This window comes from Manis pentadactyla, chromosome 6, assembly GCF_030020395.1.
Source record: "Manis pentadactyla isolate mManPen7 chromosome 6, mManPen7.hap1, whole genome shotgun sequence".
Lineage (NCBI taxonomy): Eukaryota > Metazoa > Chordata > Mammalia > Pholidota > Manidae > Manis > Manis pentadactyla.
Genome location: NC_080024.1, coordinates 119,459,884 through 119,481,134, shown reverse-complemented (window position 1 = coordinate 119,481,134; position 21,251 = coordinate 119,459,884). Strand labels below are relative to the sequence as shown.

Genomic DNA, 21,251 nt, shown 5'->3' with positions numbered 1-21,251 from the left:
CTACTTTCTATGACTTTGACTATTCTAGGTGTCCCATATAAATGGCATCATACATACAGTATTTGATATTTTTGTGATTGTTTTATTTCACTTAGCCATAATGTCCTGAAGGTTCATCCATATTGTATCATTTATCAGAATTTCATTTGTTTTTAAGGCTAAAAATATTCTGTTGTATGTGTATACCATATTTTGCTTATTCATTAAAAGAACAGAGCTTAATGAAAGGACTGTAGGTGCTGTGAACAGGGTCAAGAGGAGCTATAAAGGGTGCTGAAGAACCCACTGATTTAACATAAATGGGAAGAAGCCATTGCCCCTAGTCTGAAGGGGCAAGGAGAGAGAAATCTTGTTACCACAACTCAGAGAAAGTCTAGAATCCATGAAAGAAAAGCATAGAACACAATATAGAGCACTGCCAGACCACCTGAAGGCAAAAAAAAAAAACAATACTTGTTTCTCTCATCTTCTCATTTCCTGCTGCTGTCTCCCATAGTGAAACCAACCTTAAAATTATAGGGCTGTGGAACCCAGGTAATGCAGTCTATAGGTATCAAGGCAAACAAGGGCAGAGGATGGATCTTCAAGGCTAGAAGGGCAGAGAGAGCAGGTAGAGAATAACCAGTACAGTCAGTATCATCTAATTTGTCTGCTGAAAATTGCTGTAGAAAGTACATATTAGAGGGTCCTTTCTATTGTTCATACAGCTCATGTTCATGAGGCAGTGGCTTAAAAACACACTTATTTGCTTACATTTGAGAAGGTCCTTTGGGATCAACCAGGACTTTATTTAAAAATAGCAGAAATTATTATCTGGCTATCCTTAGAGCATTTTTTGAACTCTTTGTGTCCTACAGCCTACATATTTTCCACTGAGGAAGGGACTAGGTAGCAATCATTTTTTAAGAGCTGGCGTAGTTCTTCTCTTTCTCTTTGATATATTTATTCTTATATGTAAGAGAACACATGAGGGGAAGGGAAAGTGAGAAAATAGGTAAAAAACTGTATGAGTGCCTGTTAGCTGTTTTGGCCAGCATTCTTTTTTTTTTTTTTCTTTTTAAAGTATTGATATACAATCTTATGCTCAGATTTCACATGAGCAACATTGTGGTTATTGCGTTCCCCCCTATTATCAAGTCCCCACTACATGCCCCATTACAGTTACTGTCCATTAGCATAGTGAGATGCTACAGAATCACTACTTCTCTTTTCTCTGCTATACTGCCTTCCCTGTGCCCTCTCTATTTTATGTGTACTAATCATAATACCCCTTAATTTCCTTATGCCTCTCTTCCCAGCCACTCTTCTCAACCCTTTTCCCTTTGGCAAACGCTAGTCCATTCTTGGAGTCTCTGAGTCTGCTGCTGTTTTGGTCCTTCAGTTTTTGCTTTGTAGTTGTACTCCACAGATCAGTGAAATCATTTGGTACTTATCTTTCTTTGCCTGGCTTATTTCACTGAGCATAATACCCTCTAGCTCCATCCATGTTGTTGAAAATGGTAGGATTTTTATTCTTCTTATGGCTAAATAGTTTTCCATTGTGTATATGTACCACCTCTTCTTTATCCATTCATCTACTGATGGACACTTAGGTTGCTGGGGATAAGTAAATAGTGCCGCAATAAACATAAGGGTGCATATGTCTTTTTGAATCTGTGATCATGTTTCCTTCGGGTAAATTCCTAGGAATGGAATTCCCGAGTCAAATGGTATTTCTATTTTTAGTTTTTTGAGGAACCTCCATATTGCTTTCAACAATGGTTGAACAAACTTACATCCCCACCAACAGTGTAGGAGGGTTCCCCATTCTCCACATCCTCACCAGCATTTGTTGTTGCTTGTCTTTTGGATGTTAGCTGTCCTAACTGGTGTGAGGTGATACCACATTGTGGTTTTAATTTGCATTTCCCTGATGATTAGTGATGTGGAGCATCTTTCCATGTGCCTGTTGGCCATCTGAATTTCTTTGGAGAAGTGTCTGTTCAGATCCTCTGCCCATTTTTTAATCAGGTTATTTGCTTTTTGGGTGTTGAGGCATGTGAGCTCTTTATATATTTTGGATGTTAACCTCTTATTGGATATGTTGTTTGTGATTATGTTCTCCCATACTGTAGGATGCTATTTTGTTCTGCTGATGGTGTCCTTTGCTGTACAGAAGCTTTTTAGTTTGATGTAGTCCTACTTACTCATTTTTGCTTTTGCCTGTGGAGATACGGTCATGAAAAAGTTGCTCATGTTTATATTCAAGAGAGTTTTGCCTATGTTTTCTTCTAAGAGTTTTATGGTTTCTTGACTTACATTCAGTTCTTTGATCCATTTCGAGTTTACTTTTGTGTATGGAGTTAGATAGTAATCCAGTTGCATTCTTTTATATATAGCTATCCAGTTTTGCCAACACCAGTTGTTGAAGAAGCTGTCATTTCTCCATTGCATGTCTATAGCTCCTTTATCATATATATAGGCCATGTATGTGTGGGTTTATATCTGGACTCTATATTCCATTGATCTATGGGTCTGTTCTTGTGCCAGTACCAAATTGTCTTGATTACTGTGGCTTTATAGTAGAGCTTGATGTTGGGAAGCGTAATCCACCTTATTCTTCCTTCTAAGGGTTGTTTTGGCTATTCAGGGTCTTTTGTGGTTCTGTATGAATTCTAGAACTATTTGTTCCAGTTCAATGAAGAATGCTATTGGTATTTTGATAGGGATTGCACTGAATCTGTATATTGCTTTAGGTAGGGTTGGTCACCCTTTTCTTTTAAATTCTCATCCCAATAGACCTATTTGCCAAGTTATGTAGCTAATACAGGGTCAGAAATCTTAAAAATTAAAGCACCTTTGACCTAAAGAAGGTTATAGTAGGAGCTGCTATACCAGCTCTCACTGTATTTCTTATCTGTGAAATTAGTGGTGCATAAGTACTTAAGAAAACATTCAGTAGAACCATGTTTTCTTTGGACTGATCTTGTTTGGTGATGTTTGCTATAAGTTCCTGTTAGTTGCTGCTACCTTTTATCTGTTGCTCTGGTAGATCACTGAGGAAGAAGAAAGCTGCCTAACTATGATTTCTCTTAACCTAGAACCAAGTACAACAGTCAACTAATTAAATTTTCAACTCTTCCTTGAAAGCCTTCCAGCAGAGATGCCAAAAAACAACCTTGCAATTGCCAAATACAACAAATAACTTTCATTCCTATCTTTTCTTTTTTGCTGCATTTATACTGACTAATCCTTCCTTGGAGCTTCAGGGTTTTATAACTCTTTCATATTCCTATTATTTCCTTCTTTTTTCTTCCTGCCTCTTTGGATTTTATTTTCAGTCCTCTTTGCAAGATCTCCTCCCCTATCCTTTCCTTCATTCCTCCTTTAATTATTAAATGCTTCTCAAGGTGGTTCTGATCCTGGCTGGCTGCTCCTTTTTTATAGGTAATCTCATGTGTGTCAGCTTGCACCTCTCAGCTCCAGACCTGAATCTCTTCTCTTTCTCTTACTAGATTTCTCTTCCTGCACATCCCTCAGGCACCTCAGCCTAGGCCAAAGCTAAACTCCCAGTTTTCCTCTCTTGGTCTCCTCCCCCACAGTTCTTACTGTTTTACCGATCTTTTGTAATGGTACTTTGTCTGTTATTTTGAATCAGTTGTTAGGTCATAATTCTGCCTTGGAATTGACACAGTTAGCCATTTCTTGCTCTTCATTCTTACAGCTTCTGCCTATATATATTCCTTTGCCTGAATTGTCTGAGTAGCCTGTTAACTGCTTGCTTTTTCTGTAATTTCTCTGCCCTCTAGTCTTTTCCCCTTACTACTGAAATGATGTTAATAAAATCCCAACATTATGTCATTTCCTTTTCAAAATGCTTATTGGTCAAAGTTCCCAACTCCTATTTTTGCATATGAGGATCATGGTCCCATTCACCTTTTCAGCATCTGTGTGACTTGTTCTCTCTGCTATGTTTTGTTCTCTGCATATACTTGATTTCTTCCCATTTCCAAAACACATCATATTTTATTCTGCCACTCTACTTTTGGATTCCTTCATTCTGGCTAAAATGCCTGCCTTCTACCACCTTCTCTGCTTGGTAAATACCTGTCGTCTTGTAGGTTTCATCTCAAACATTACATCTTCCTGGCAGAATTAATATGGCCTTTTCTCTTCTTCAGAATACCTTATATATAATTTTATCATTTACCACATTATATTATAATATTTCTGTATATGTCTGGTTTATCCTAAGTTCTTTTTACCATCCCATTCCTCTCTGCTCCATTGTTTAACTGTTAGTTTCATGAGAACAGGACCAAATCTTTTTAATTTTTATATTACTAATGTTTACCACAGTGCCTCACATATTTGTAGGTGTTGAAAAAAATCCTTGTTAAATTAATAGTAAAAATTTCAGAGAGAAAGGACAAGGGTATGATTGAACCAAATTATTCCCTCCTGAGCAGATGTAAAATGGTAACATAAACTTGATATTTTTTAATTCTTTGAATTTTCTTAGTAGAATGAGGTTTTTTTGTTTTTAATTAAAGCAGGAAAATTTGCAAAAAACCATTTATAAGCTGGAAGAACAGCTGCATAATGAAATGCAATTAAAAGATGAAATGGAGCAGAAGTGCAGGTAAGAATATGCTCTAATTAAAAGCTTTTCACATTAGAAGTTGTATAGCCTAAGCTTATTTTAAGGCTTACACTCTATAAACACTTGAAAAGTAGAAGGTATAGAAGTATGGAGACAGAAAGTTGCTACTGATGAATGTTTTGGTGAGTATAGGAAAGTAATTATTATGTTGACATTAATTATTAATGTATTTTCCTCAGAATATTTAAAGTGCATTTGCTCCCAGGAGTCTTATTAAAAAACTATAGGGCTGATTCACTTAGTGCCTGATACTATAAAAGGGCAAATTAGTTTATATCAGATAAGGTGCTTTTTAAAATGTAAATGTTGTTGAAGATTAAAATTCACTACATTTTTGATGCAGACATTTTAAGTCCATTGCAATTCTCTAGAGCAATGACTCAGAATTTTTTCCTATGAATCTAAATCTAATAAGAGCCTGTATGGTTATAAAAATATAGAATGATTAATATTATTTTGGATAATATAGCACAATGCTTAGTTACTTATTAATTACAAACAATAAAATTTTATAACTTTATATTTTAGTGGTAATAGTGAATAAACGAAATAAAGAAGTAAAGACAGATTATTCAACAAATGGAATTGAGAAAACTGACAATATTGTGAACTGGGGTGAGAGAACAAGTAAAATTCTCACTGCATACCATTCCTGATGATTAAATAGTTGAGTATGTAGTACAAACTTTTCTTAGAAAAGCCCCTAAATACAAGCAAATAGTTAACTGATCTAGAATTTGGGAGGAATTTCAAGGCATAAAATACGGAAATACAGGGAGGAAATGGAAATACGTAAATGTGGAGAAGTTTCTACATCCAAAATGTTATGATCAAAATTAAAACACAAATGACAAGTGGTAGTGGTAGTGGCGAGGATCAATTTGAGCAAGAAGTAAGAATGGCCGAAGTGCCCTATAATCATGAAAATGTTGTGGGGAAGCCTGAGATGATGCTGGGAAGGTCAGCAGAGTATAGATCTTAGAGGATTTTGTTTTGACAACCTAACAAATTTGGAATTTAATTTAAGGGTGATGGAAAAACATCACAAGTTACTAAATTTAAGAAGTAAATTAAAGCTGATCAAATATGCTTTTTAAAAAGAACTCTGGTTAGCTGGCACTTCTTGATATTTATTCAACTTAATAGGAGTAAGGGAGGAGGATGAGTCAAGGTTGATTCCCAGGTGGTGTCTTTTACTTAAAGATGTTGAGAAGAGAAACCATTTGGTATTATGTAGCGGGGTGTGGAACAGAGGGAATGAGTTTTGTTTGGGGCATGCTGAATGAGGTATTTAATGGCACGTCCAGATGAAACATTGCATATACAGATATGAAGCTCAATTTTTTGTAGAGCCAAAGAAAACAAATTGTCATGGAGATACTAACTATACTTTCAGTTTATCTCAAAATTTTGCCCAAGTTGTCAAGTGCTACATTTACTGATTTATATATGTCACCTTTCCCTTCGTTAAGAGTCCATGAATGAAATTTGAGGTCCCTTAAAGTTAGATGAGAAAAAGTGAGTATTTTCTCTAATTCAGTTCAGGATTTCTTTCCATTGTGAACATAGGAAATAACCCACAATTATAAGCAGTAGCTGTGAAAAATTTTTTATTACCTATAGAAATCGCAAATATTTCTCTTCTGTTACAGTTATTAAATATAAATATCATTTATGCTCATCAATACTTAGAAATTACTGCTACTTGGTCTTGTGATTTAGTATATTAATAAAACAATACTGAATCATACATTTAAAAAATTTTATGACTATATTTCAGTATAATTTGGGCTTCTTTTAATCCTATGTATGTTATTTCATGCTTTTTAATATTCTGAGAAAAGGTTATAGGTTTCACCAAACCTGTCAAAGGGACCCACAGTACAAAAAGGGTTAAGAAATCTTACTTAAATGGAAAAGTAAGGATTGTGGTATTCCACCCTGGGCAATAAAAGAAAAACATATTTCTAATCTATATTGCTTTTGTTTTTACAGAACTTCAAACATAAAACTAGACAAGATAATGAAAGAATTGGATGAAGAGGTACTTTTTGTTTTCTAATAGGAAAGTTTTCTTTCCTTTCTGATAGGAAATTTTGAATATAACATTCTCAAAATGCCTTACCCTCTTTCAGATTATTTTGTTTTATGAGAAAATTGCATTTGACCTTTATAGGTTGAAATATGGAACAGAACCAGAATTGTGATGAGGGTCTCAATTGGAGCTACAGGTTCAAGTGATACAGATTAAGTTATACTTTAGTTTCCTTTGTACAGCTTTATTCTAGAACAATATTGAAATTTTATTTACATAAATCTCATTTCAGTGGTTCTTTATAGGTGAAAGTGAAAAAATGGCAAGAGAATCAAGAGATCAGAAATTAAATCTGGTGCTGTAACAGAAACAGACAAATAGGAAAGAGGATAGAACACAATTTTAAAAGGGCTGGTAGTAACAAAATTTCATGTGATCAAGTGGGAAAATTTTTTATTTTAGAATTGTTCATGTTTTCCATGTTTGCTCATCACCAGCAAGAAGTTTTTATTATCAGGGTAACACAATGTAAAAATATATAATAAATTTTCATTCCTCTTGGTCAACTTGCAAATATCTTTCTACTGTGCATATGAAGAGTCCCCTAAAAAGGAATACACTATTTCTTCTCATTGACTACTTCTTTTGTTCTTTCTTAGATTTAATCTTTATGATGATTTTTGTGCTGCCTTAATTTTCTCTTCTCTCAAGAAATAGTATCTGTCAGTGTTTGTTTTTTAATTTGTAGCTTTGGATATACATGTAGTCATCTCAGAAGATTGAGATAATATTTTGCCAACTTACTGTTGGTCAGTGTTTACATCACCTAACACTCTTTAACTCTTGAGTATTTAAGAAATCCTTTTTCCATATCCTTCATTTTTTATCTCATTTCTAAAACACAGAAAAAATTCAAGTATGCTAGGTTTAACCTATTCAGCTTTCCAAATTCAAGTAGAGTGGGAGATCTTAATTATAAAATTAGAATAGTTCTGCTTCTGGAAAGATCAGAAGCTTCTAGCAAGTCAGAAAAATTTTATGCAGTAACTGCTCTACTCGCCAAACACAACATAAAAAATATAACCCCTTTGTGAGGATTTGGACTTCTAATCTGAGTGAGCTCCCTGGGAAGCCATCACAGGGCTTGGAGCAGAGAAGTGAGATAGCATCACTGGACTTGTTTTAAAAATCTATTTGTTGAGAACATATTTTAGTAGAGCAAGTGTAGAATCGGGGACAAAATAATAGGTAAATCAAAGTATTTTGTAAATTAAAGACACATCAAATGTTAATAACCAAATTGCAGTAAAAAAAAATGTATATATATATATATATATAACCCCACCCCCACCAGCAAGACAAAGGGAAAAAATGGAGAAACAACAGATCAAACAAAAAAACAAAACTGACAGACTATCTCTAACTCTAATAATATCAATGATTACATTAAGTGTGAATGATGTGTAGCATATCTCAAGGGCATTATGTATAGTGTAACAATCCAATCTCAACGTCCATGGTGTATATTTCATTAATATTATTAACATTCTCAAAATGACAAAATTGTAAAGATGGAGGACCCATTATTGGTTGCTGCTACTGTGAGTGGTGGGGGAGGGGTGTGTGTGTGTGTGTGGCGTAAGTAGTGCCTGAGGGAGGTGGTTGTGATGATGAAACAGTTCTATGTCTTGATTATGGTGCTGGTTATATTAATCTATGCCTGAGATAAAATGATATAGATCTACACACACTTGATACCAATACCAGTTTCCTGATTTTTTTATTGTACTACTGTTACATATAATGTAACTATTAAGAGAAATTGAATACAAGGATACATGAGACCTGTCTATGCTGTCTTTGCAACTTCCTGAAATGTATAATTATTTCAAAAAAAAAAGTGTGAATGAAAAAATCTTAGAAAGACCTTGGATATCTCTGTTAAATTTAGCTAAATCTCCCTTATAGCATCTTACTTAAAAAGATGGGTTTTGCTTAAAAATAGGAAAGCCCAGAAAAGCAAGCATTACAGAGAAGGCTTTCCTGATGGGGAGTCTTTTTTTTTTTTCTCCCTCTTATAACTTGTCCTTTTATTCATATCCTGTGAAACTACAAAAAGTGTAAGAGTGGACAGGTCAGAGATCAGACAGGACTATCCCAATGGGCCAGTTGTTTTCATTTGTATTTACTATTCATTTTAAGTGTTTTTTTTTAATTGGAGTATAGTTGATACACAGTCTTATTATGTAGGTTTCAAGTATACAACACAGTGTCTCAACAGTTAACACACATTATTAAATACTCACCCTGACAGGTGCAGTTACTATCTGTCAACATAGGAAGATGTTACAGAATCATTGGATATATTCTTCATGCTATACTGCCATCCCTGAGACTGACTTTTATCATCACCGAGATTTTGTGTCCCTTTATCACTCTCACCTGGTCCACTTAGCCATCCCAAGCCCTCCCATTTGGTAACCCCCAGTCACTTACTTCTCAGTGTCTCTGAATCTCGTGCTGTTTTGTTCATTTTGTTTTGTTTTTAGATTCTACAAATAATTGAAATCATATAGCATTTGTTTTTCTCTGCCTGACTTATTTGACTTACCATAGTACCCTTTAGGTCCATCCACGTTGTTGCAAATGGCAAAGTTTCTTTTTTATGGCTGAATAATATTCCATTGTAGATATGTACCACATCATCTTTATCCATCCATCTATTGATGGACACTTCGGTTGCTTCCATATCTTGGTTATAGTAAATAATGTGGCAGTAAACATAGGGGTGCATATATCTTTTTCAGTCACATATTTTGTTTTTTTTCAGGTAAATTCCTAGAAGTACAGTTAATGGCTCATATGGTATTTCTATTTTACTCTTCTGAGGAACTTCCACACTGCTTTCCACAGCACACCACTTTACATTCCCGCCAGCAGTGTAGAAGGGTGCCTATTTCTCCACATCCTCGCCAGCATCTGTTGTTCTTGTCTATTGGATAGTAGCCATTCTAACTGGTGTAAGGTGACACCTCATTGTGGTTTTTATTTGCATTTCCCTGATGATTAGTGATGTGGAACATCTTCTCATGTTCCTGTTGGCCATCTGTATTTCTTCTTTAGAAAAAATGTCTGTTCACGTCCTCTGCCAGTTATTTGTTTTTTTGATGTTGAGGAGTATGAGTTCTTTATATCATTTATGAATATATTCTCCCATATTATAGGTTGCAGTTTTGTTCTGCTGATGGTGTCCTTTGCTGTACAAAAGCTTTTTAGTTTGATATAGTCCTTCTTGTTCATTTTTTATTTTATTTCCCTTGCTTGAGGTGATGTGTCCAGAAAAAAATTGCTTATGCTTATGTTCAAGAAATTTTTGCCTGTGTTATCTTCTGAGAGTTATGTGGTTTCATGTCTTATATTTAGGTCTTTAATCCATTTCAAATTTACTTCTGTTTATGGTGTTAGACAATAATCCAGTTTCATTCTCTTACATGTAGCTGTGAAGTTTTGCCAGCACCAGTTGTTGAAGAGGCTGTCATTTCCCCATTGTATATCCATGGCTCCTTCATTGTATATTAATTGGCCATATATGTGTGGGTTTATATCTGGGCTCTCTGTTCTGTTCCATTGATCTGTGGTTCTGATCTTGTACCAGTACCAAATTGTTTTGGTTACTGTAGCTTTGTAGTAGAGCTTGAAGTCATGGGAGCATGATACCCCCAGCTTTGTTCTTTCTCAAGATTGCTTTGACTATTTGGGGTCATTTGTGGTGCCATATAAAGTTTGGGATTAGATTTGCTGTAGTTCATTGAAAAATGCCATTGGTATTTTGGTAAGGATTGCATTGAATCTGTAAATTGCTTTGGGCAGAATAGTCATTTCGACAATATTAATTCTGTCCATAAGCATGGAATAGATTTCCATTTATTGGTATCTTCTTTAATTTCTCTCACAAATGTCTTAACAGTTTTCAGAGTTCAAGTCTTTCACCTCCTTGGGTAGGTTTATTACTAGGTATTTTATTCTTTATCTTTTTTGATGTAATTGTAAATGGCATTGTTTCCCTGATTTCTCCTTCTTCTAGTTTGTTGTTAATATATAGGAATGCAACAGATTTCTGTGTATTAATTTGTATACTGCAACTTTGCTGAATCCAGTTATTAGTTCTAATAGTTTTTTGGTGGAGGCTTTAGGGTTTTCTGTGTATATGTCATGTCATCTGCAAATAGTGACAGTTTAACTTCTTCCTTACCAATTTGGATGCCTTTTATCTCTTTGTGTTGTCTGATTGCTGTGGCTAGGATCTCCAGTACTATGTTGAATAAAAGTTGTGAGAGTGGGCACCCTTGTGTTGTTCTTGTTCTTACAGGAAAAGCTTTCAACTTTTCACCGTTAAGTATGATCTTAGCTGTGCATTTGTCATATATGACCTTTATTATCTTAAGATATCTTTTTCCCTCTAAACCCATTTTGTTGAGAGTTTTTATCATGGATGAATATTGACTTTTGTCAAATGCTTTCTCATAATCTGTTGAGCTGATCATACGGTTTTTATCATTTTCTTTTTTTATTAATGTGTTGTTATCACATTGGTTGATTTGCGAATATTGTACTATCCCTGCATCCCTGGAATAAATCCCCCTTGGTCATGATGGATGATCTTTTTGATGTATTTTTGAATTCAGTTTGCTAATATTTTATTAAGGATATTTGCATCTGTGTTCATCAGGGATATTTGTCTATAATTTTCTTTTTTTTGTAGTGTCTTTGTCTGGTTTGAGTATGCAGTGTGGGGTCTCTTTTTTTTTTTTTTTTTTTTTTTTGTGGCAGAAATGTCTTTCAATGAGACAGTCCTTTTATTTATGTATTTGTTTGTTTTCAATTTGTGGAATAACATAACCAACATGATTTTTTTTAAATAAGTAAACTCTTCTTAAGAAAACAAATTTTAATGATATTTTTATACAATGAAATTTGCCAGCAGTTTTGGTTTTCTTATTGTCCACAGGGATGGAATTTTTTTTTTCTATTTTTTTTTATTAAGGTATCATTGATATACACTCTTATGAAGGTTTCACAAGAAAAACAATGTGGTTATTATATTCACCCTTCTTATTGAGTCCCTCCCCATACCCCATTGCAGTCACTGTCCATCAGTGTGGTAAGGTGCCACAGAATTCCCATTTGTCTTCTCTGAGCTACACTGTCTTCCCCGTGACCCCACACACACACCATGTGCACCAATCATGATACCCCACAATCCCCTTCTCCCTCTCTCCCCACTCTCCCTCTCCCACCCCTCCTCTTTGGTAACCACTAGTCCCTTCTTGGAGTCTGTGAGTCTGCTGCTGCTTTGTTCCTTCAGTTTTGCTTTGTTGTTATACTCCACAAATGAGGGAAATTATTTGGTATTTGTCTTTCTCTGCCTGACTTACTTCAGTGAATATAATACCCTCTAGCTCCATCCATGCTATTGCAAATGGTAGGATTTGTTTTCTTCTTATGGCTGAATAATATTCCATTGTGTATATGTACCACATCTTCTTTATCCATTCATCTACTGATGGACACTTAGGTTGCTTCCATATCTTGGCTATTGTAAATAGTGCTGCGATAAACATAGGGGTGCATGTGTCTTCTTGAATCTGAGAAGTTGTTTTCTTTGGGTAAATTCCCAGGAGTGGAATTCCCAGGTCAAATGGTATTTCTATTTTTAGTTTTTTTGAGGAACCTCCATATTGTTTTCCACAGTGGTGAACTACTTTACATTCCCACCAGCAGTGTAGGAGGGTTCCCCCTTCTCCACATCCTCCAGTGTGGAGTCTTAAAGATAAAAATGGAGTATCAAAAGCAGGATATGCTGATAGTGGTAACTGAGAAACACAAGATAAATTTTTTGTGGAAGTTTGGGTTTTTTTTTTATCTTTAACTCTTTCCTCCCTTTTAGTTTCATTTTCTAAAATAAGTATTTCCTTCATTACTTTTTAATATGCATTAGTAGGTAGATACATTGGACATCTTAGAAAATTTAAGTTGTTAAGATGGGGAAGATTAAGAGAGAGACGCAGGTACTTGTGAACTTACTGCATGCACTGTAGCCCTTGGTGCCATTTGAGCTTTGTACCATTTGATTTCTAAATATGTAATTATTATCTGATTCCTTTTATATCTCATATCTTAAATTCAGGATTGTAAATAAACCAGAATATTCTTAATATAATATAGTGTGGTAATCTTAAACTAATAAAGCACCTTTTAATCTGTTAAGATTTATAGGGTTTTTTTATATTTATCAATTCATTTTGAATCTCTGAAAATTAGCATATCTAGTTCAAATAAGACGATTCTCACTGTCTTCTTATTAGAGAAGCTAATTCTACTATTAGAATGTTATTAGTAGGTACTGACTGATTTTGAAATGAAAAATCCATTTAAATCATTGTTTTATTTTTAAAGAACAGAACAATTAAATGAGTATTAAATTTTAGCATTAACTTTTGTCATTATCATTTCAGGGGAATCAAAGAAGAAATCTAGAATCTACAGTGTCTCAGATTGAGAAGGAGAAAATGTTACTACAGCATAGAATTAATGAGTACCAAAGAAAAGCAGAACAGGAAAATGAGAAGAGGAGGAATGTAGAAAATGAGGGTAAATTGTTATGTATTCTGAAAAACACTGAATTTTTAACACTATTCTTGTGGTGTTTCTCATGAGGTTGTCTTAAATTTAGTACTTGTGTTACATTTTTGAAGCCATAATCCTAAGATACCTCATGATCTAAATACCATGTTCTGGGATAAATTTATAACATTAAAATTAATAGTAATGTTTTAGCTAGAGTCGTGATTTTCAACCAGTGTGCATACTGATGTCTCTTGAGAAGCTTTAAAGCATACCGATGTCTAAACTCTAGAAACTCTAAATTAATGTTCTAGACACAGTCTGGGCATTGGTATTTTAATAACCACTCTAGGCACGTCCATCAAACAAGCAGCCATTTGAGAGCTATTAAGCTAAAATTTGGTGTGTTTTAATATTAATGTTACAGATAAACATTTAAAATTGCCTTCTACATCCTTTGATCCAGTGATTTCACTTCTAGGAATTTATTTCACATAGAAACTGTGCACATACATAGTAATATATAAATAAGGTTATTCATTGTAGCATTGTTTAGAATGGCAAAAATTATAAAAAACAGTGTAAATGTAATCAGTGATACACTAAATTTAGGTATAGTAGAATACTATACATGTTATAAAAGAATAAATCATGTCTTTACATGCTATTATAAATCTCTAATATCTTTAAGTGAAGAAGTACAGGTTGTTTAAAATGAGTGCATGTCTATATATCCTTAGGTGTGTGTGTGTGTGTATATATATATATATAAAATACATGTAAAAACATATGTATATATTTGTGGTTTTATATACTAGGGTATGGATACATAGACTGTCTTAAGGATATGCAAGAAATTGATAATAGTTGTTGGGGAAGAGAGCTAGAGGGACTAGGAGATGATGTGGAGGAAAGAATAGTAATTCTCAGACTAATTCTACACAATTTACCTTTTACATTTTAAACCATTTTGAAAATACTGAAGTAGTCAAAGATTCGTATTACTCAAAAATAAATAATATTAAAACTAGCTTTATAACATTTCACTAATAGATTGACCTTCTTAAGGAAATAAAAAATTAAAAGGGAATAACAACAGTGGAAACAAATTTGTTTTTGTATTCTATATTATAACATGATGCTCTACCTTTTGATGAATTTAAAATGTAAGTACTTCCAGGGTGGAATTTGCTTTGGGAGTGGGCCTAATGTAAGGGACAATTATGCCCAAGACTATTTTTTAAAGGGATTTATGTGTTTCCTCTATGAAGACTTTTTGATATCTACATTTAATTCCTTCATTTTCTAGTTTCTACATTAAAGGATCAGTTGGAAGACTTAAAGAAAATAAATCAGAATTCACAGCTTGCTAATGAGAAGCTGGCACAATTACAAAAGCAGGTAAGTTTTTGGACTGAGTTTTTTTTATTATTAATTAAAATAAGTTTGATTGTATTACGGTCAAAAACCTATTTTCTTGCTCTCTTTTTTAAATAGCTAGAAGAAGCCAATGACTTACTTAGGACAGAATCAGACACAGCTGTAAGATTAAGGAAGAGTCACACAGAGATGAGCAAGTCAATTAGTCAGCTAGAGTCCCTAAACAGAGAATTGCAGGAGAGAAATAGAATTTTAGAGAATTCCAAGTCACAAACGGACAAGGATTATTACCAGCTGCAAGCTGTGTTAGAAGCTGAACGAAGAGACAGAGGTCATGATTCTGAGATGATTGGAGACCTTCAAGGTAATATATTTTCTTACTGTGGTAAAATAGACATAATGTGAAATTTATCATTTTAGCAATTTTTAAATGTACAGTTCAGTGTCATAAAATACATTCACATTATGCAACAATCACTACTATCCATTTCCAGAACTTTTTTTATCATCCCAAACTAATACTTCTGTCTATACCCATTAAACAACAACCCCCATCCCCAGCTTCTCCCAGTCCATGGTAACCACCATTCTACTTATTTCTCTGTGTATTTGATTATCTTATAAAGTAGAATCATGCAATATTTGTCCTTTTGTGTCTTATTCCACTTAGCATATTGTCTTCTGGATTCATTCATGCTATAGTGTGTATCAGAATTCCCTCCCTTTTTAAGGCTGAATAATATTCCATTGTATGTGTATGCCACATTTTGTTTATCTGTCAATGGAAGGTAATTTTTTATTTATTTATTTTTTATTGTTAATTGTACTAAAAACAAAATTTACCATTTTAATCATTTTTAAGGTAATATATTTTGTATCTTATTGCCCTCAAAAAGAAAATGACCTTGTTGAAACCAGAGATGGTTAGCATTCTTTCTCTTTCAAGATAATGCGTACATTTGTATCACATTGTAATTTCTTTACTCTCATAGACACCCCTGTAAGGTAGGTAATGTGGTTATTTCCAGTTTTATAGCCAGATTACTGAAAACTTATTTTTAAAATGTGCCTAATTCACAAAAGTCTTACTCAAAGTGGGACTACTCCAGATAGAGAAGATTATCTGTTAAAACCAGGGAATTCCTCATGCGTTGTTGGTGGAACTAGAAACTCAGTTGCAGAAGTAGAATCCCATTAGAAGTAAAGAATCAGGTACTTCGGAAGGTTAGGCCTAGACATATCAGCAGTCTCTGTGAATCTAAAAGACTAAAAATTGAGTACATTAGGTTAAGAAAGGAACAGTTTTCTAATGGAAATAAAATTAGTTTGTTTTCACAAAGATGCCTGACTCTACCCACTTATCACATATTTTTCTGTTTTCTATTCATATTCGCAACAGCATTGATACTACCTAATCGAAACAAATATGCATGGAAGTTGCCAGATCTCTCAGGGAAATCTTGGGGGTGGGGTAGTCCATTTTAACCTTAGTCACAGAATGGGAACATAGTTTGGGATCTCATGAGACTTGATGATTAGCAATAATTCTGTGGAGAGGTCAGGGTCAGTTTTTGTGACTATGGAAACAGAAATTAAGATCTCCTATTGGTTCTTAGCTGAGGAGTGTTATGCAATCTTATTTCTCAGGGACTAGGCTTAAAATAGGTCTGAATATAACCAAGAAAGTAAACTCATTTATATGTATTAGAAGAGCGTCATATTTGACTTTCTTAAATAGCTTCTCCAAGCCTGTTTATGTACAGCATTTTAGCCATGTGAAAGTCACTTCATCTGCCTTCTTTATCCATAAACCAAGGAGAGTAGCATCAGTGACCTTTGTAGACTTTGCAGTTCTAGAATTCTTTTAAGTCTGTTGATATTCTGTATGTGAGTGAGTTTTGAAGTGCTTGCTTTCAAGGAAGAGACCATCATCCATATGTTCATCAACAGTGGGTTTCACTGAATCTATCTTAGATATTGGTGAAGTTAAAGGAAACTTCACAGCATAACTTATTATTGATGTTTATCACTATTCAGGGCTTCCTTTAAGTTTTAGTTTTTAATTTAAATGTGAATCAAAGCGAAGAAGCATTAAAAAATACACACAACTTGTATGTGCTTTAACATACATATAAAGATACATTACAGTTTTTAAAAACCCACAATTTTTACATTAATATTTTTTGATCCTTAATAAATTTCAGGTCCCTCAAATATATATTTCTCATAATTTGGGATGCTGGGCTTCTGACAGTCATGATTATTTCCTAGGTGAATGTCCTCCATGTACAGTGGTGAGCAGAAGCTTCTTCATATATATGCAAATTAACTTCCCAAACATAATTGGATAGTGGATATTTTAGGCTTTGCTCATATGATCTCTGTTACATACTCTTCTTTTTTTCTTTTTATAACCCTTTAAAAATGAGAAACCATTCTTAGCTTCATGTCTATAGAGAAACAGGTTGTGAAGGCCTGAAGTTTGCCAACACCTGGACTAGTGTATCAATAAGGCTGCTGTTATAGACAAAAAAGTAAGCTTCCAGAAGTCCAAGCCTTGGAGGCTTAAACAAAATGAATGGATAAAGGTCAAAATGTCATGGAAGAATGAAAATTTTAACTGAAATGATAAGCTTTTCATCTAGTAAGTTTATCTCTGATTGTTCAGATTGAAATGCAAAAAGACAAAATGTTTCAATTAACCACTTAAAAAAGTCTTAAAACCTATTGAGTTGGTTTCCTCTTTAACTTTTTATTTTGGAAAATTTCAGACATATACCATAGTAGAATACTATAATGACCCCCTATATATCCATCATACAGCTTCAGTAATCTTCTGTGAGCCAGTTTGGTTTCATTTATACCCCCACTTTCCCTTCCCAGTCCTCTGACACTGAATTATTTTGAAGCAAATCTCAGGCATTGCATTGTTTAATTTGTAACTATTTTACTATCCCTTCAAGATAAGGACTTTGTTTTTAAAATATAACCACAATATCATCATACCTAGAAGAAGGTTGACAATATTATAAATATCTAGTCAGTTCTCAGATTCCTCCAGTAGCCCTGTAATTTGTTGTTTTTATCTTACTTGAATTAGGATCCAGTCAAGGTACCAACAGTGCATTTTACTAATATGTCCCTTAGGTTTCTTGTCACCTGTATGTTTTTCCCTTTTCGTTCTTTGTAGTATGTTGTTAGGTTTTTTTGTCCTGTTGAATTTTGCTCCCATTCTGAATTTTGCTGATTGCATCTATTGTTGTCAGGTAACATGTTGCCATGTCCTTTGTAGGATTCACTACTATAAACTGGTAGTTCTAGAGACTTGATCTATTTTAGGTAAGACTTTGGCAATACTTGTAAGCAGCATAATTTAGACACCGGGAAACACAGAAAGTCTGGCTATCTCTTTGTGACGTTAGCAGATTTTGATGATCATTGCCTAGATACGTTTATTTAGAAGTGTTCAACTGTGGTGATCTATCATTGTTCATTCATTCGTTAACTGGAATTCTACTTTAAGGATTAAATATTTTCTCATCAATTATGTAGTTGTCTTGAGGTACAGCTTATAAAAGAAAGGTTAGACACTTGATTTTTTTATCATTTCAGAAGAGAAAGTTATTTCCCCAGTATCCTCCAGAGGTGATCAGTGACAAATTTTAATACATTTAATGTATGTGAACCCATTGCAGTATTCTTATTGATGCTCATTTGAGGCTAGTGAGAATCTTAAGTTTCAACACTGCCCTCATGGTCTTGGATAATGTATTTTCTTTTTGGTATGCATGATATATTTTCTAGAGTCAGTTTCTCTCCCAGACCTGAAATCACCCATCTCCCAAGGAACCGTAGTCTTTTCTGTGGCATATGATATTCATAGACTTAGGTGTTCTGGGTACTCACTGCTATTGGGTTGGCAAATGTTTGGAGGACTTTTAATGGACAAAGGTAGGAAATACTTATTTTCCGTTTTAATTGTGCATTTCTTACTTTATTGTAATAAACTATTACCAGGTTTGTACTTATAAAAATTTTTTAATGATTTTTTTTTTCTGGCTTAGTTCATAATACATTTTGTTTTGTTAACTTTTCCATGGGCATTTGAAAATTGTATAGGTTTTCACTTAATATATTTTTGGGTTTGCTTTTTGGAAGAAAACAATAGATCCATTTTCTAATCTGATCATCAGTTTTCTAAGACTCCATTATTCTTTATCTCTTTAATCCACCAAATTTTGAAATGTGTTTTAAAAGTTCCCACTATGATTGGGTTTTTCTTCTTATTGTCCCCTTATGTTTGTAACAGCTTTTGGTTTATGTATATTTCTATTGGGATGAATTCATATAGAAAAAATTGACCATTTAAAAGTGTACAATTCAGTGGCATTTAGTACAGTCACAATGTTGTACTATCACCTCCTCTATCTAGTTCCAAAATGTTTCATTGTCCCAAAACAAAACCTTATACCCGTAAATCTGCCCCTCCCTATTTCCCCATCTAACTCCTTGCAATCACCAATCTCCATTTTATCTCCAAATTTATCGATTTGGGACATCATACAATATGTAACCTTTTGTGTCAGACTTCTTTCACTTAGCCTATTTTTAAGCTTCGCTCATATTGTAGCATGTACCAGTACTTTATTCATTTATGGCTGAGTAATACTCTGTTGTATATACTATATTTTGTTTATCCAGTCAACTAGTGACGGACACACTGCTATAAGCATTTGTGTACAAATATTTGTTGGAGTACTTGCTTTCAAATCTTTTTGAATAAATAGTAGGAGTGAATTGGTGGGTCATATGGCAATTTTATGTTGAATTTTTGAGGAACTTCCAAAATGTTTTCTACAATGGCTGGACCTTTTTTTTTTCCCACCAGCAATGAACAGGGGTTTCAGTTTCTCCACATCCTTGCCAATACTTACTTAACCATTTTCAGTTATAGCCATTCTTCCTGCTGTCTAATATTCCATTTATTATGTATGACCACTGCAATTTATCAGTCGTCATATGGTGAATGGATAGTCTGATTGTTTCCATTTGGGGGCTATTATGAACAGTGCTGATAGAAACTTCCTTATGCATATGAAATGTGTCTCATTGTGGTTTCAATTTTCATTTCCCTAATGACTAATGATGTTGAGCATCTTTCCATGTGCTTATTGGCCATTTTTTTTGTATATCCTCTTTGGAAAGAAGTCTATTCATGTCCTTCGTCTATTTTTAACTGGGTTGTTTATCTTCTTGTTGATTTCTGAAAGTCTGGATACTAGACCTTATCAGATAGATACATGGTTTACTATATTTACTTCCATTCTGTAGTTTGTCTTCTTACTTTCTTGATAATGTTCTTTGATGTACAAATGTTAATTTTGATGAAGTTCAGTTTATATGTATATGTTGCTTACATTTTTTTGTGTCATATCAGAATATTCTGCCAAATCTAAGATCTTGAAGATTTACCCCTATGTCTTCATCTAAAAGTTTTATGGTTTTATGACTTATATTTAGCTCTTTGTCCTAATTTGAGTTAATTTTAGTAGGGGTCCATCTTAATTCTTTTGAATATGGATATTCAGTTATCCCAGTACCATTTGTTGAGACTGTTCTTTCCCCTGTAAAATGATCTTGGCATCATTGTTGAAAATTAACAAACTGTAGATACATAGTTTGTTTCTGGATTCTCCTTTCTATTTCATTGGTCTAGATGTCTGTCCTGATGCCAGTACCATACTGCTTTGATCACTGTAGCTTTATAGCAAGTTTTGAAATCTGGAAATTTGAATCCTTCAACTTTGTTGTTCTTTTTCAGTATTGTTTAAGCTATTTAAGGCTCCTTTCAATTATATATGAATTTGAGGATCTTCTTTTCCATTTCTGCATAAAGTATCTTCGGAACTTTGATAGGAATTACATTGGATCTATAGATCACTTTGGGTTGTATTGCCATCTTAACATTAAGTCTTCTAGTTAATGAACACAAGATAAATCTCCATTTACTTAGGTCCTTTTAAAATTCATTTCAGCTGTGTTTTTTAGTTTTCAGTGTTAAAGTCTTAAATTACTCCTAGGTATTTTATTCTTTTAGATGTTCTTACAAATGGAATTGTCATAATTTTCTTTTCAAATTGTTTGTTGATTATGATGTTAGCTGTGGGTATTTCATAAATAACCTGCTTTATATTTTAAATGCAATGTTGTTTGGTGTGTTGAGGTTATTTATTCATTTGTTTTTATTATGGCACATGCAATAAAATGCACAAATCTTAGTGAATTTTGATATGTGTATATAGTCATGTAGCCATATACCCCGATCAAGATATCTAACATTCTCACTAATTTGTTTTTCCCTTTCACCTATTTCACCCATCCTCCCACCTGCTCTTTGGCAACTACCAGTTGTTTTCTGTGTCTATGAGTCCTCTTCTTTCATTTACTTGTTTTGTTTTTTAGATTCCACATATAAGTGAAATCATTCAGTGTTTGTGTCTCTCTATCTGACTTATTTCACTTAGCATAATAACTTCTAGACACATCCATGTTGTCACAAATGACAAGATT

General features: G+C 33.8%; 1 protein-coding gene across 6 annotated transcripts in view; it reads left to right on the top strand.

The window, feature by feature from the left end:
- The window catches only part of ROCK1 (Rho associated coiled-coil containing protein kinase 1), a 166,341-nt gene that overhangs the window by 89,310 nt on the left and 55,780 nt on the right, over positions 1-21,251 (top strand). For 5 of the 6 annotated variants that reach the window (XR_008998312.1, XM_036905805.2, XM_036905808.2 and 2 more), the window contains 5 exons: positions 4,533-4,621; positions 6,638-6,686; positions 13,193-13,328; positions 14,611-14,702; positions 14,799-15,045. Coding sequence is in view for 5 of the 6 variants with exons in the window: in XM_036905805.2 (XP_036761700.1) it covers positions 4,533-4,621; positions 6,638-6,686; positions 13,193-13,328; positions 14,611-14,702; positions 14,799-15,045 (613 nt within the window). In the remaining variant the exon portion in view is untranslated. The remainder of the gene's footprint in view (positions 1-4,532; positions 4,622-6,637; positions 6,687-13,192; positions 13,329-14,610; positions 14,703-14,798; positions 15,046-21,251) is intronic. The other variant, XM_036905806.2, reaches the window with a different exon arrangement.